This window comes from Pteropus alecto, unplaced genomic scaffold (assembly GCF_000325575.1).
Source record: "Pteropus alecto unplaced genomic scaffold, ASM32557v1 scaffold20, whole genome shotgun sequence".
In the NCBI taxonomy this organism is placed as follows: Eukaryota; Metazoa; Chordata; class Mammalia; order Chiroptera; family Pteropodidae; genus Pteropus; species Pteropus alecto.
Genome location: NW_006436298.1, coordinates 8,287,664 through 8,302,240, shown reverse-complemented (window position 1 = coordinate 8,302,240; position 14,577 = coordinate 8,287,664). Strand labels below are relative to the sequence as shown.

The window sequence follows — 14,577 nt, the reverse complement described above, 5'->3', positions numbered from 1 at the left end:
TGAAAGTAGGTAGACCCGTTAAGAGCTGTTATTGCTGCATTTCAAGCAACAATAATGGATTGGATTAGGATAACATCTTGGATTACGATAGTGAAATTAAAGATTCATTATACCCAAAAATATTTACTGAGAGCCTACTAAAGGAGCAAGCACTATCCCAAGTGCAAGAAATAGAGCAATAAGCAAAAAAGACAAAAAAAAAAAATCCTTGCTCTTCTGAGGTTTAAATTCTAGCGAGGAAAGACAAGATGAATAAGTAAAATCCTGCATATATCAGATAGTTGTTAAGTGCTATGAAATAAAGTAGGAAAGGGGGAGTGGAAGGAGGGGCTGTCTCACTGCTCACAGAATCATAAAGGGGTTAGAGTCTAGGCAAAGAGGGGATGGCCCAGGAGTCCTGGACTTATGGTGACAAGGCTAAAGGCATGTCAACTGCCTTGATGGTTTCATGGTAGATATTTATAGTAGTGATGTAAGTGCTGGGGAAGAAGGCTGCCTAGGGGACATGCCAGAGATGCAGAGTTCTGGGGCCTCTCCTTTACTCCTGCCAATGATGTAGAAGCCGGTGAGGGAAAGCTTTATCCATAGTACTTAGAGCTTTTGGACTCCTTCTTAACTCCAGTAGAGAGGTGGAAGCTGTAAAAGGATTGGTGTTACATGAAACAGTTTGTTCTCCAATTTCTACCAGTCAGTAAGCTCCATGAGGGCAGAAGTTGTATCTTTGCCACTATATTCCCAAAATCCAGACAAGTGCCTGGCACACAGCACAATGTGATATATATTGAAAGAATAAATAAATGAAGCATTATATCTAAAGGCAAAATATCTCTATATTATCAAGGTAAAGATTTTAAATGTGTCCATATAAAAATTACCAAATGGTGCTAGCCACAGAGCAGCTTTAATCAAATCAAATTATACTGATTTTTAACCAGTTTTAAGTTGACTACTATATTCTAAGAATCTTAAAATCACATTTTGTAAATTTGCAGAACTTAAAAATATATGCTTAAAACTTTTTAAAAATAAGTTATAATACATAATTAAACTACAAGTTCAAGAAAACAGTCTTTTCAAATTATTTTAGTATGTTCCAATGACATGTTTATTTAAAGAAATGGTAATATTTTATCCTATAAAGTTCCTCAATTTTTCTATCGTACCATCTTGCTAGCACATTCAATGAAAAATATGTAGATTATATTTTCAAGCAGTGATACGCAAAGCAGCTTAACAATGCCACTTGAAGTCACTATTTAGCCCTCAGTGTGTAAATAACCACTACTTTAAAGTATAATTATAGTATACTTTTAACAACTGTACTTGATTAATTCAAATCCAACCAAATTTTCTCAATTATTTATATTCTAAAATTTAACCTATAATGAATTGTTAAATGACTTTAAAAAGTACATACCTTTCTCTTACAAAATCTGCTAGTTCTTTTGTCGATATCTGTCCATGTTTCATATTATGGTAAAGGACATCAAAGCCACTATTTTTTTCTCCCTACAATTTAAAAAGATTTTTAGTTTAACAAAAGAGAGAGAGATCAAAATGACTTAAGAATAACCCTGCTAATATGCAATTCTGATGCTGAGGTGAGCTGTCTTTCCTTGACTTAACCATTGTTGTTAATCGTACGACTTTAAACTATATCAAAGGAACACTATAAGGTTTCATAAAGTTTACAATATATTATATACACACATATACATAATCGTATTCTCTATAATCACTTCTAAGGGTCTATCAGTGAAACTAAGTCTGAAGTTGTAAGGAATTATACACAGCATAATTTAGAAGATAAACACGGACCTCTTTAAAGACATTATCAAATCTCCATTGAATTCCTTTAACATGCATTAAGGGATTTCTGATTATTTGACTCAAAGTCTGTGCTTTAAATCTTGAATTCTGAGTCAAGACAGCATATTACTAATCATATAAGCATTGAATACCACAAAATACTTTATAATTGCTAATATAAGTCTTCGGTAAACTTAAAACAACTTGAGAAGTGAGAAAGTAGATAAAATTTTAACAAAAGAGCAGTAACAGTCTATTGGCTAGTCTTCAACTAACAGGAAATTAACAGAACCAGACCACTACACAATCCTACAAAACTTTTACTATTGTTTAATCCAATAAATAATAAATTAGTAAGTCATAGCAAAAAGATGATTAGAAATATCAATGTTACAGGTGAAATAAATCAAGCTTGACAACTCTTCCCAGTTAGTAGTTTTTACTTTTCTTCAGTGAAAATAAAATAATGAACAATTGAATATGTTTACTGAAAATCAAAAAGCAATGGTGTAACCAAGTGTTACACAATCTGAAACCTAATTTTTTGTTTGCCGAAAACAGGTAACATAGGAACTTCCAGTTATGTTAAAGTGATCTTTAATAAACCTCTCACCTAATATACCAAGTAACTAGTTTGTCATACAACACAACAAATTAAAATGTCATATTTGTAAGGAGATAATATAAATAATATCCTTAGCATTTTGCACATAAATTTCCACTTATCAAGAATATAACATAAAACTATAGCCCTTTATGAATTCGAACATATCCACTTGGCTTTTACAATTTTTCAAGATAAAAAAGAAATTTATTACCTAACTTTGGTTTTTTACTTTCCCTCAGTTTTTCATGCAAATTTATTCCAGTCAAATTAAGAATATTCTTTAAGGTAACCATTATCACTAGTCTACAGCAAGCAAAAATAACATCATCATGCAGAGATTAGTAAATAAAATTACAGACAAAATAATGAAGGGACGCATTGTCTCATTGTTACAGTACTATAAACATTGTAAGCAATCAAGAAAAGGTTAAATTATATTCAGAAATCTGAGTCCTTTTAAAGAAGTCCTTGAAAAGTAAGCTCTTTAGGACGTTCACATATCTCAACAGCATATTAATTAAAATTCCCAACAGAAGGAATCAGATTTATTAATTTGTTTACTATGCAATATATAACATCAATATAGTAACCGTAATACCTTAGGAAACAGTACTAGCTACTCCATCCCTCAGGTCTTCACACTGAAAGAAAAACTCACCCAAATAAGGATGTGATGCAGAAGAAGCCAACCTCAAAGGGCACTGATGACTAAACATAAACACCCTGCACGATTACAAATCCATGTCATTCCTTCCTATTTGGGGATCCATTCATTTACTGAAGTCAAAAAAAATGCAATAAGTCTACTCTAGGCACAATTCTTTTAATAATTTCACAAACTTATTAACACATATTTATTGATCAAAAAATATTTCAAATGACTGATTAAAAAAAACTTCAGGGTCAAGGTGTCTAACAAAAAACCCTGGTTTTACTGTCATCTTTCAAAAATTTACTTTATAGCCTTGATGACAATGTATTAAATATACACGTATTTCAGATATATGCTAAAAAAATACAGTATAGCCGTCTCCAATCTTTTTGGCACTGGGGACCAGAGCTCCTATGAGACTCTAATGCCTGATGATCTGAGGTGGAGCTGAGGCAGTGATGCTAGCGCTGTGGCTGCAAATACAGATGAAATTTTGCTTGTTTGTCCCCTGTTCACCTCCTGCTGTGCCATCTGGGCCCAGAGGTTGGGGACTCCTGCAGTAAGAGACAGAACACTGGAGCTCAGGTCTAGATCTATTTGGCTTCAGTGTCTTCACCTGCACAAAACACTGGAAATTCTGGGGAAATGGGGAAGAGAGACCATTCCTGAAACTGACATCATAACTGTTATTCTGCCACCATTTAAGATTATCCATTTTTTTTTAACCAAAAGTACCCCCATGCAGGTTCTATAACTTTTATAGTAGTCCCCAACATTTTTAGTAGACGGTTCTAATTCAAAGAAAAGTGAAATAACGAGTATTCCTGAACTGCATATCCATTTATCACAAAAGATTTTGAAGTGAATATATTCCTGTTATTTTCAACACAAAAATTTTTTGCCTTACCATTCTGTTAACTCAGGCAAGCAGAACTTGCTTTTCTTTGGCTAACACAAGAACTTACAAATAACTTGATCATAGATATTTATTATTGAATAAAATTACAACTAAAGATTAAAGATGTCTTCTGGCCTTTAATATTTCAAACTGTAAATATTCATGCCCTTTGTTCCAGAAATTCCACTCTTAAAAATCTGTATCACAAAAACACACAAAAATAAATGAGGAAGAATAGTCACTGCAGTAGTTTACAACAACAGAAAATCAGAAACAATTCACGAACACCCATTTTACCTTAAATAAAATGACAGTATATCCTACAATGGAAGTGTTTTTTAAAAGACTATGGTATAAAACATTTTTGCAGATTTCTAAATATTACTTTTAAACATCTGCCCAGATATACCATCGGTGGGGAAAAAGCAAGATGCAATTATTCTTAATAGTTAAAAATAACCTAATGTTGGAAACAATCTAAATGTCCACCAACTGGTAAGAGGATACACAAAATGAGGTGTATCTTCATTTTGAGGTGTATAAAATGGAATATAACTTAGCAATAAAAAGGAACAAACACTGACACATGCTACTTTATGAACCTCATAAACATTTTATTAAGTAAAAGACGCCAGATGCAAAAGACCACATATTGTATGATTATATGAAATGTCCAGAATAGGAAAAACTATAGAGAAAGAAAGTAAATTACTAGCTGCCTAGAACTGAGGGTGGAAAAGAACATTAACTGTACATGAGCAGGAGGGACTAATTATTGGGAGGATAAAAATGTCCTAAAACTGATTTATGGTGATGGTTGCAATACTCGGTAAAGTTACTAAAAATTAATAAATTGTACACTTAACATGGGTAGATTTTATGATATATATAAAATATGCTTCAGTGGGTTGTTTTAAAAAAAGGAAGAAGGAAGAGAGACATTAGGAGTCCCTTTCTCTCTTGGATAGTAGTTTTGCTTGGTTTTGTCTTAATAAAATGGTGCTTGCTACCTCAATTTCTGAAAGTTGGTATTTTCCTAGTAAGAGCAATATATTTTTAATTTTTAATTTTGAAATAAATGTAGACTTACAGGAAACTGCAGAAAAATGTACAGGGAGGTTCCATATATGAGCAAGATATATTTTTTAGTTGAATGGTCAAATCTTATTAGAAAGGTCAGCCCTCCCTAACAATTAGACCTGGTTGCTATTTATGTTCACTGATAACAGATGACTGCAGAATCCATAACGGCCCATTATTCTATGGAAGCCTGACACAGTTTTGTTTCTTTTTTAGGTAAAAAAAATTAACATAAAAGGTAAGGTGCAAAACAGTAAATCTATTCAGATTTCCTTTTTACTGAAAAAAATAATGTTGCATATATGTTTAGAAAAAAATCTGAAAGCATATACAGCAAACTATTAACAGCAAAATATTTCTGGGAAGTGGAATACTGAGCACAGATTAACTTTCTAATAAAAAATTAGTCTATGGCCATGCTACCCTGACCACACCCGATCCCGTCTGATCTCAGAAGCTAAGCAGGGTCAGGCCTGGTTAGTACTTGTATGGGAGACCACCTAGGAAGACCAGGTGCTGTAGGAATAAATAATAATAATAATAATAATAATAATAATAATAATAAATAAGCCAAGTCTTCAATACAAAAGTAACAAAGTTAAAAGCTATCATGACAGTTTTAAAATGCAATTTTCAATTTATTGGATTTCATCAACCAATGTCACCATAAAAAAATAAATTAATTAAAAAATAAATAAAAATTTAAAAAAATAAATAAAATGCAATTTCTCCCCAAATACACTACAACTGTTGGTATAAAATCTTGCTTATCAATGGCTAGGTTTCTTTTCCTTAAGCTCAAATTTTTAGATTATTCTATATTCTAGAGATATAATTCACACACCATATAGTTCGCTCATTTAAAGTGTACAATGCAATAATATTTAGGATATTTAGACTTGAGCAACCATCACCACAATCATTGTTAAAACACTGTCACTGCAAAAAAACAAAACAAAAAACACCTAAAGGCATACCTTGGAGATATTCAGACCACCGCATTAAAGTGAGTATTGCAACAAAGCCATGAGCTTTATGCTGGTGGAAGGTCTTGCCTTCAATTTGCAGAAAACGCAGTATCTGTGAAGCGCAATAAAGCAAAATGCAACACAATGAGGTACACCTGTAGCTAGAGTTTTAGAAACAGGTATTTACTCATCAGTAGTGAGCTTTTCAGCTGGCCTGTTCATTAGTTTAATCAACAAAAGTAAATACATACATCCACAAAGAAATCTGTACAAGAATGTTTATAGAATCATCATTCAAAATAGCCAAAAAGTGGAAAAAACCCAAATGTCCATCACCTGACAAATGGATAAACAAAATGTGATATACCCATGCACTGAAATCTTATTCAGCCATAAAAGGAACGAAGCACTGATACATGCAAGAATGTTAATGAACCTTGAAAACGTTCTGCTAAAAAGAAGCCAGTCACAAAAGACCACATACTATATGATTCCATTAATATTAAAGCCCAGAATAAGGAAATCTATAAAGACAGAAAGTAGATTAGTGAGTTGCTTAGTGGGGAGAAAAAGCAGAGAGTGATGAAAGGTAGAGGGTTTCTTTTTGAGGCAATGAAATGTTTTTAAATTGTGATGATGGTTGCAAATATTACCTTAATTGACTGTGAATATTACCCAGAACAACTGAATTGTACACTTTAAATGAGTGAATTATATGGTGTGTAAAATATATCTAAATAAAGTTGTCCAAAAAGTAAATAACGTTTTTATCCTTTTAATCAATAAATTCTTGCAGAGAAATCTTCAGTATTAACTCACAAAAACAACTATTAACACCATTGCTGGCCCAAGGAGGACAATTACAATGAAGGTTTGCACTAAGATAGGATCTTTTATCTGCTGATCTTAATGCACTTTACAAATAGGTATCATTTTCATAGAACATCCATGGACTATGACCTGAGGCAAACAAAATGACATTATAATCTAATATAAACAAGTGTTAAAAAAAAAATCTTTGTATAATTCCTAGTATGAAGTAGAGAAAAAAGTTTTATCATTCTTTGAATATGTAAGTTCAAAATCTTACAGATCTTTTAAAAGAACACAAACTTCTCAGTTATTGTGTCCTCTTATCACTCTAACTAACCGTTTGGTGTATGCCAGTCCACGTTCCTTTTTCCATACATGTAGTAACATGTTACTTTTTAATATGAAAATGAGATCGACCATACATACTGTTTTGCACCTAAATTATCAACTAAACTGAAATTTAGTTGAAAAGATAATTAAGTTATAAGTAAGGTCACTAAGTTACTGGAAATATTCAGATTTTTCCTAGCCTAATATAGAGTCTACAAATAAGACATCCTTGAAATTTCAAATTAAAATGTTTAAGTCATCAAACCTATTTTGGAAAACCAAAGGCATCATTTTCTGGTTCATTTTTATGGCATAATTTTGTACTTTAAATTTTTTTAAGTAGATGTAAAATACAATCTAACATAGTTCCACTTGAGAAAAAAATGCATGTCTATTAATGCTATGAAATTCCTATTTTAACTGAAATGGAACTGTTCACATACCTAGCTTTTTAAGAGCCACAAAAAAAGTAACAATAGAAAAGCACAACACTATAAACCCCACAGATTTTAATGGTTTGAAGCTTCTCCTTCAAAGAATCTTTTAAGGGCAACAGCTAAGTAAACACTAAAAATAAAAATCATGGATATTCTTCAGTTATGATGAGTCCAAGAGCTGAAAAACAGGAAGAAGATAGTGTAGACAGTATGAATTAAAAAGTTGATTTTTACCTAGTTTTCTTGTCAATTAAAAAAATTTTTTTTGGAGAGGGAAAAGAAAAAAGGGTGAGGAGGTGCTGTCATGTGAACAGCAGCATGCCTAACCTTCCTCTCAACTCCAGACTGCCTCAAAAATAAATATCCCTTTCTACCTCTCTACATTCTCCTTTTACTATAGCTCTTCCTGACATTTATTAGATAATCTCAGACAAATCAGACTATAAAGTATAACATTAATATATTTGATGTAGTCTCACATTATCTGCCTTCTCTGAAAAACATGATAAAACATTTAACTAATTGTGAAGATAGTTTTTCCTTTGAAGGGCCCCTCTAGTGAAGAATTTTCTAGACACTTTTGATGGGAATTCAACAAATATGCAATATTAACAAATACACAAGGACAGCCTTCCAGTGCCATTTTTGCCTTGAAAACTGCTAGGAAGAAAAGGATAAAATATATGCAAGCAATTTTTATATAAATAAATAGGACATTCGACCATAAGCCACAATCTCTTCTAGTCAATGTTCTACTTATACACTGAAATTTTCACACATGATCACTAAAACTATTCTACAGAACTATTGGCAAGATATTGCTAAAGCAAAAAACAGTGATTAAAATATGCTGAACGAACACTGCTCAGTAGTCAAAACAACTCAGTGCAGGTACAAAAGTCACTCAAGTGCATTTGTTGGTGGATTGAAATAAATCTTATTACATTAAATTTTTTTTCTCACCTCTCAGATACTCCTCCCTAATCTTTTTAATTATGACTCACCTCTTCTCAGTTAAATCCTTAAAACCATCCAAATAGATATTATATATGGATTAAACAAAAATAGCAGATGCAAAGAGTTGTGAGATCATTTTTCTCATTTTTATATCCTTCAAGTTTTCTGTAATATTCTACAAATAAGGTAATTTTCATTATTTTCAAAATGAAAGTAATAAAGCTTAACAATTTCAGCTTTCTCCAAAACTCTTCAGGCTATGTTTGCAAAGACAAAGAAAGCTACCTTCTTCACTAGAATCTTGTTCACATTAATACTTAAATCTCCAGTCTTCATAATTCATAAATGGAAAAAATAAAAACTAGAAGTAACCTAAATGTCCAAAGGGGGAGTGGTTAAAAAAATGATGGCCTCTCTACAGAGTCCATGGAAACCTATGCAGTCAGTGAAAATATTTTCAAGAATGCTTAATCACCAGAAAAACGCTTGATGATAATATGTGAAAATTCTAAGATACAAAACTATATCGTAGAACCTATTTTGAATTTTGAATTTCTAAAGATCTTAGAGGATAGAGGAAAAGGCTATAGGTAATTTTTATTTTCTTCTGTATTCTTCTGTGTTTTACCTATCATATAATAATGGTTATAATTAAAACAGATAACCATCTTCACTGGCTCCTTCACCCAACTAAAAACTAACACTTGCTACATTTAAGACCCCAGCACCACCAATTTACTTTACTTATATTGTACCTTCATATCTTTTCCATAAAGTCGAGCAAACACGCCTGTCAGTATCTTCGATAATTTTTACGCCTGTAATTCCATCAAGGAGCACATTATGTGCCTGATGGAACAGATCAAATTGTGTGCCTCAACTTCATCACAGTTCACTAACAACTTCTCAATTTAATCTCTGACTCTGGCCATTCCAGTAACATTTTCTAGCATCTTCACCAATAGATATAATTACACATCTCATGCTGTTTTTTTTTTTTTTTTTCCCGCCACATCTGACCAATTTATGCTAACCTCTGTGGACCCAATTATTGAAATTCTTTTAACTCTAATATTCTTTAATTTTTCCACACTAGGTAAATTGAAAGCCAAGCCCTTACGCCCTTCTCTTTAAGTCTGCATAGCACCATATTTCTATATGGATTCTTCAGGGTGCTTCTGTTAATTGTTCTAGAAGTATGGAATCAGGATCGATAATCTCAGGAGATACACCATGACTCAAAAAAAAACACTTCCAAAGAGCTCATGCTAGCCAAATAGGCAGGATGATAAACAGCATACCTGTTTTCCCACGCCTATGCCTAAATTAAGTAGTTCTGAAAGGATTAGAGCATTTAGGATTTAGTGTGTAGGGCTAGAAAAAAAGCCAGACAGCAAAGTTTAATCCTTTCCATATCAGTGTTCTAAAAACCATCCCCTGAATTGAATTTGCATAGACTAAATCAGTATCAATTTTTCACTATCAGTGCTCCTAGATTAAGGCAAAAATACAAAACAATCATCCCTCTACCACCCCTGCCAAAAAATCTAAGGGCCTCACAATAAAATTTAGTGCCATCTAAGATACTATCATTTTTATAAAGTGAACCTATTAGGTGTATTTGAACCTAGTTAGATGAAACTGTAGTTTAAATTTTCATAGCCTGTTGCAGTTGAAAATAATTTGGGCATGGCTAACAGTTATACAATAATACCTTTTAACTCAGTGGACATTATCTGCTTGTATATACATAGGTTATCTCTAGAAAGCCACATAAGAAATTGGTAACAGTAATTACCTTTAGGGAAGTGATAATGGCTGGAGAAAAGGAAGGAAATTTTATACTGTATTTATTTCTTATTCCCTTTTGTACCTTTTGAATACTGAAATTTCGCAAATCTGTTAATGTATAAGTATAAATATACATATACATACTATTTAAATTTTAGTATATTTATGTGATGGGATCATATCCTAAGAAGGTATCCCAAACTACAATATTTGGAAATTTTAAATAATAAATTCTACATTTTACATTTCTATGGTCACTTCAACCAATTTTCTAAAAATACAAATTTTTAATTATCTTATGTATTAAAAACCCCAAATAATCTGTATGTGGGGGCTGAGGGGTTATTAGTCTCTCATCTACAATACTAAATTTAGATTAAATAATCAAGCAAAAATATAATAATGTCTTGCATTCCAAAGTCCTATTAATAGTAATTCCAAGTTTTTAAAAAACATTTTAATCCTCCCAGTTTATCCATATATTCATAGATCAAATTTCAGCTATATAACCAAGTGCTCCAATTTTATTTAAAAGTTAAGTACCAGTGAAATCAACAGACAAATGGAATGAGATTCTTGCACTGGTTAATCAGTAAAAGAAATAAGGTAAAGGAGTATGGAAACACTTCAGGATAAAAATATCTAAGATAACTGTTGTTTGTTCATTTTTGATGTGCTGACTAGAGATAATCTTTGGAAAAAGTCACCTAACTAAAAAGGTCAGTTCATTACAATGTGATTTTTGTTAAAGAATACTTGTCTTTGGAAAAATGCTTCATATCTTACATAGAGTAGGATTATTGTGTAAAATGAGATTTATAAGGTATTTACTCAAGTATGTTGTGCTTACTTATTTTTCCCCTTCAATAATTATCACCTATGAAATCCATTCCTTAAAAAAATTTAAGTCTTGAATTAACCTGGACTTATATAAAAACATAAAGCTATTTTAATAACTATAGTACAACACTGACAGAATCTCAAAAGTATTATTACCTAGTACTTGACTCTTTGAGAACATAGCAGCAAACAGAGACACTTGCTCACTGCAATAATTGTTGATACATTTTTAAAGTTACATAATCTTTTGATGGACTCAAGTGTTTTTATATATTAAAAGCAATGGTGTAGATATCTACTATTAAGATTATTTCTGCTGTCCAATTTTAATAGAAAAGAAAAACATTTTCAACTTGATTATCAATGGCACTATATTTTGTGGCAAAAACTGACTTATCAGAAACAAAAAACCTGTTGTATAGGAAGTTTTGAATACGTAAAAAAATTGTAATGTAGTATATAGTTTTAGTTAGACTAACTATAAAGAAAAAGGCAGGATGTGCTACTTTCAAAAGAGCTTGAAGAGAGTGTGAATGATTCAAACTTTCCTCTAATAAAATGCTACAACAAAAGGTGTCTCTTTTTACATGGAAGGGGAAAAAGCAATTAATATGTTGTTTGGTTAGAAACCTAAAACTTTAAAGTTTCTCATTATCTCACTTTGACAAGTTTTATTTTGACAGTGCTACTTTAAACATTAGGGAAGAAAGATGAAATTAATATTGTAGGTTCTCTATTTTAAGAAATTATTTTATAAATGAAAGCTATCAAATTCTCAGAAGAGATTTAGTTCCTGGGCTTTCCTAGTTCATTTACTCTTTCTTTGGAGCTTTTTAAGCTCCAATTTGGAGCTTTCGGCCCCAACTCTAGGCTTGGAAATAAAATAAAATGAGGTCTGTTTTAACTATTTGCGCTCAATAGTGGAAGTAAAGACAAAGGCAAACATAAATTAGACTTGGGATTCACTCTAGATTTCAGATATCCAAATTTATCACCATTCCTCTGTTAAGAGGGACAAAAAAGGGCACACCAAAACTTGTCCAAAAATGTTCATAGAAGCATTATCCTTATTAGCCAAACACATTAAACGAGGCTATATGTTCAAATCTCAATTAACGGAAAACAAAAGATAACTTTAAAATGTTAACATATAATTTGGAATTAAGTTAACAAACTTCCAAAAACATTCATGCACCAAAAATACACAAAACATTATAAGAATGTCATTTTTAAATGATCATTTTAAAAGTTTTATAAATTGCTATTTTAAGACCTAAAGCCTAAATTGACAGGCTAAACCAAAAAATTCATATGGAAATGCAAGGGACCCAAAATAGCCAAAATGATCTTGAAAAGGAACAAAGTTGGAAGCCTCAAACTTCCAGACTCCAAACTTACTACACAGCTATAGTAATCAAAACTGTATGGTATGAGCATAAGGATAAACAATGGATTACAACTAAAAATCCAGAAATAATCCATACTTCTATGTCAACTAAGTTTCAACAAGGATATTGTAACTTCAATAGAGAAAGAAGAGGAACAAATGGTGCTGGGACAACTAGATAGTCACTTGCAAAAGAAAGAAGTTGTACCGCTTCCTTGTACTACACACAAAAATTAACTTCAAATGGATCATAGGCCATGTAACACCTAAAACTATAAAATCCACAGAAGAAAACATAGAAGTAAATCTTTATGATCTTGGTCTAAGAAAGACTTCTTAGATAACAAAAGCATGTGATAACAGAAAAATTAAATGAACTAGACTTCAACAGGATATCATCAAACTTAAAAACGTCTGTGCTTCAAAGGACACTATGAAGTGAAAAAGACAACCCACAGAATGGGAGAAAATAGTTATACATCTGATCTGAAAAAATCATATATCTGATATATGATTACAACTCAATAATAAAAAGACAACACAATATACAAATGTGCAACGGATCTAAGCAGACATTTCGCCAAAGAAAATACATGAATGGGCAATACACACATGAAAAGAAGATAAACATCATTAATTATCAGGGAAATGCAAATCAAAACCACAATGAGATACTACTTCATACCCACCCCCAGTAATAAAAGAGACAAATAACAAACTGTTGTCCACTGTGTGGAAAATCTGAACTTGGACATTCCTAGTGGGATTGTAAAATGGTGCAGCCACTTTGGAAAACAGTTTGGCAGTTCCTTGAAATGTTAAACAGAGAATTACCATATGACCCAGCAATTCCACTTCCAAAAGAAATGAAGACATATGTCCACATATGTCTTCATAGCTGCATTACTCATAACAGCCAAAAAGTGGAAACAACTAAATGTCCATCACTGGTGATAAATAAAATGTGAAATATACAGACAATGGAATATTATTTGGCCATTAAAGGGAATTAGGTGCTAATTCATGCTACATCGTGGATGAACCTTGGAAACATGCTAAATGAAAGAGGCCGGCCAGTCACAAAAGACCACATATATGAACCTATTTATGTGATATGTCCAGAACAAACAAATCTACAGAGACAGAAATCTATATGGATTAGCTGCCTAGGGCTGAGGTAGGAGGGAAATGGGAAGTGACTGCTAATGGATACAGGGATTCTTTCTCAGGTGATAAAATTGTTCTAAAATTGATTGTGGTGATGTATGCACAATTCTATACAAAATACAAAGAAAATCCTTTAACTGTACACTTAAATGGGTGTACTATACGGTATGTGAATCAATAAATCTGTTTAAAAAACTAATGTCGAGTGAAAACAAGGAACATTCAAGACAAGTAACTATGAAATGATTTGGTCGCTAAGCAAGTTCATGCCTGAGACACTTAGAAATAAGAATTTAAGACAATCCTTAAGCACTGAAAGATTACTCTTTGAAATATATCTAAATCTTAACTAAAATGGAATTATAGTACTTGTAACTGTCGGACATAAAATGAGATCCACCCAAGATACCTGAGTAAACATATTACTTTCCTGTACAAGGCTCAACTGTACTTCCCATGACAACAAACAATAACTGCAGCAAACACGGAAGACTGAGAAGTCATTCTCAAAGAAGAAGCTAATACTAATACAGAGTTAAGAGGAGGCTTGTGGAAAGAATGAGGAAAGGGAAGGATCAAGGGGACAACGGGAAGTCTCCGTGCATTTAAGCCCCAGGAATCTAGTTACATTAAATTCAACTTTCATACGCTTTGTGAACAGGCCCAGAGGCAAAGTCCTGGGTGCAGACCCACCAGCCGAGCTGCGAAACCGAGAGGAAGTGCAGATCCGGCCCTAGCCAGCACGGGATTTCTCGTGGAAATAATGGGGGGCCTGCCTTGCGGGAAGGAGCGAGCCCCCTCCACCCGGCTGGGGCGGGCGCTTGCCTGCAGCGCGCAGCTG

The 14,577-nt window shown here is 32.6% G+C and overlaps 1 protein-coding gene and 1 non-coding gene across 3 annotated transcripts in view; one reads left to right on the top strand and one right to left on the bottom strand.

The window, feature by feature from the left end:
- FCHO2 (FCH domain only 2) overlaps positions 1-14,577 on the bottom strand; it is a 104,296-nt gene that overhangs the window by 89,170 nt on the left and 549 nt on the right. Inside the window, exons 2-4 of one of the 2 annotated variants that reach the window (XM_025047779.1) lie at positions 6,024-6,126; positions 3,976-4,163; positions 1,418-1,509 (exon numbers count right to left, since the gene is read on the bottom strand). In XM_025047779.1, coding sequence (XP_024903547.1) covers positions 1,418-1,509; positions 3,976-3,978 — 95 coding nt within the window. In that variant the 5' untranslated portion in view covers positions 3,979-4,163; positions 6,024-6,126. The remainder of the gene's footprint in view (positions 1-1,417; positions 1,510-3,975; positions 4,164-6,023; positions 6,127-14,577) is intronic. The other variant, XM_006913131.3, reaches the window with a different exon arrangement.
- Positions 5,453-5,571, top strand: LOC112480864. Its single transcript, XR_003046775.1, has one exon. It is a non-coding gene; the product is annotated as a 5S ribosomal RNA (ribosomal RNA).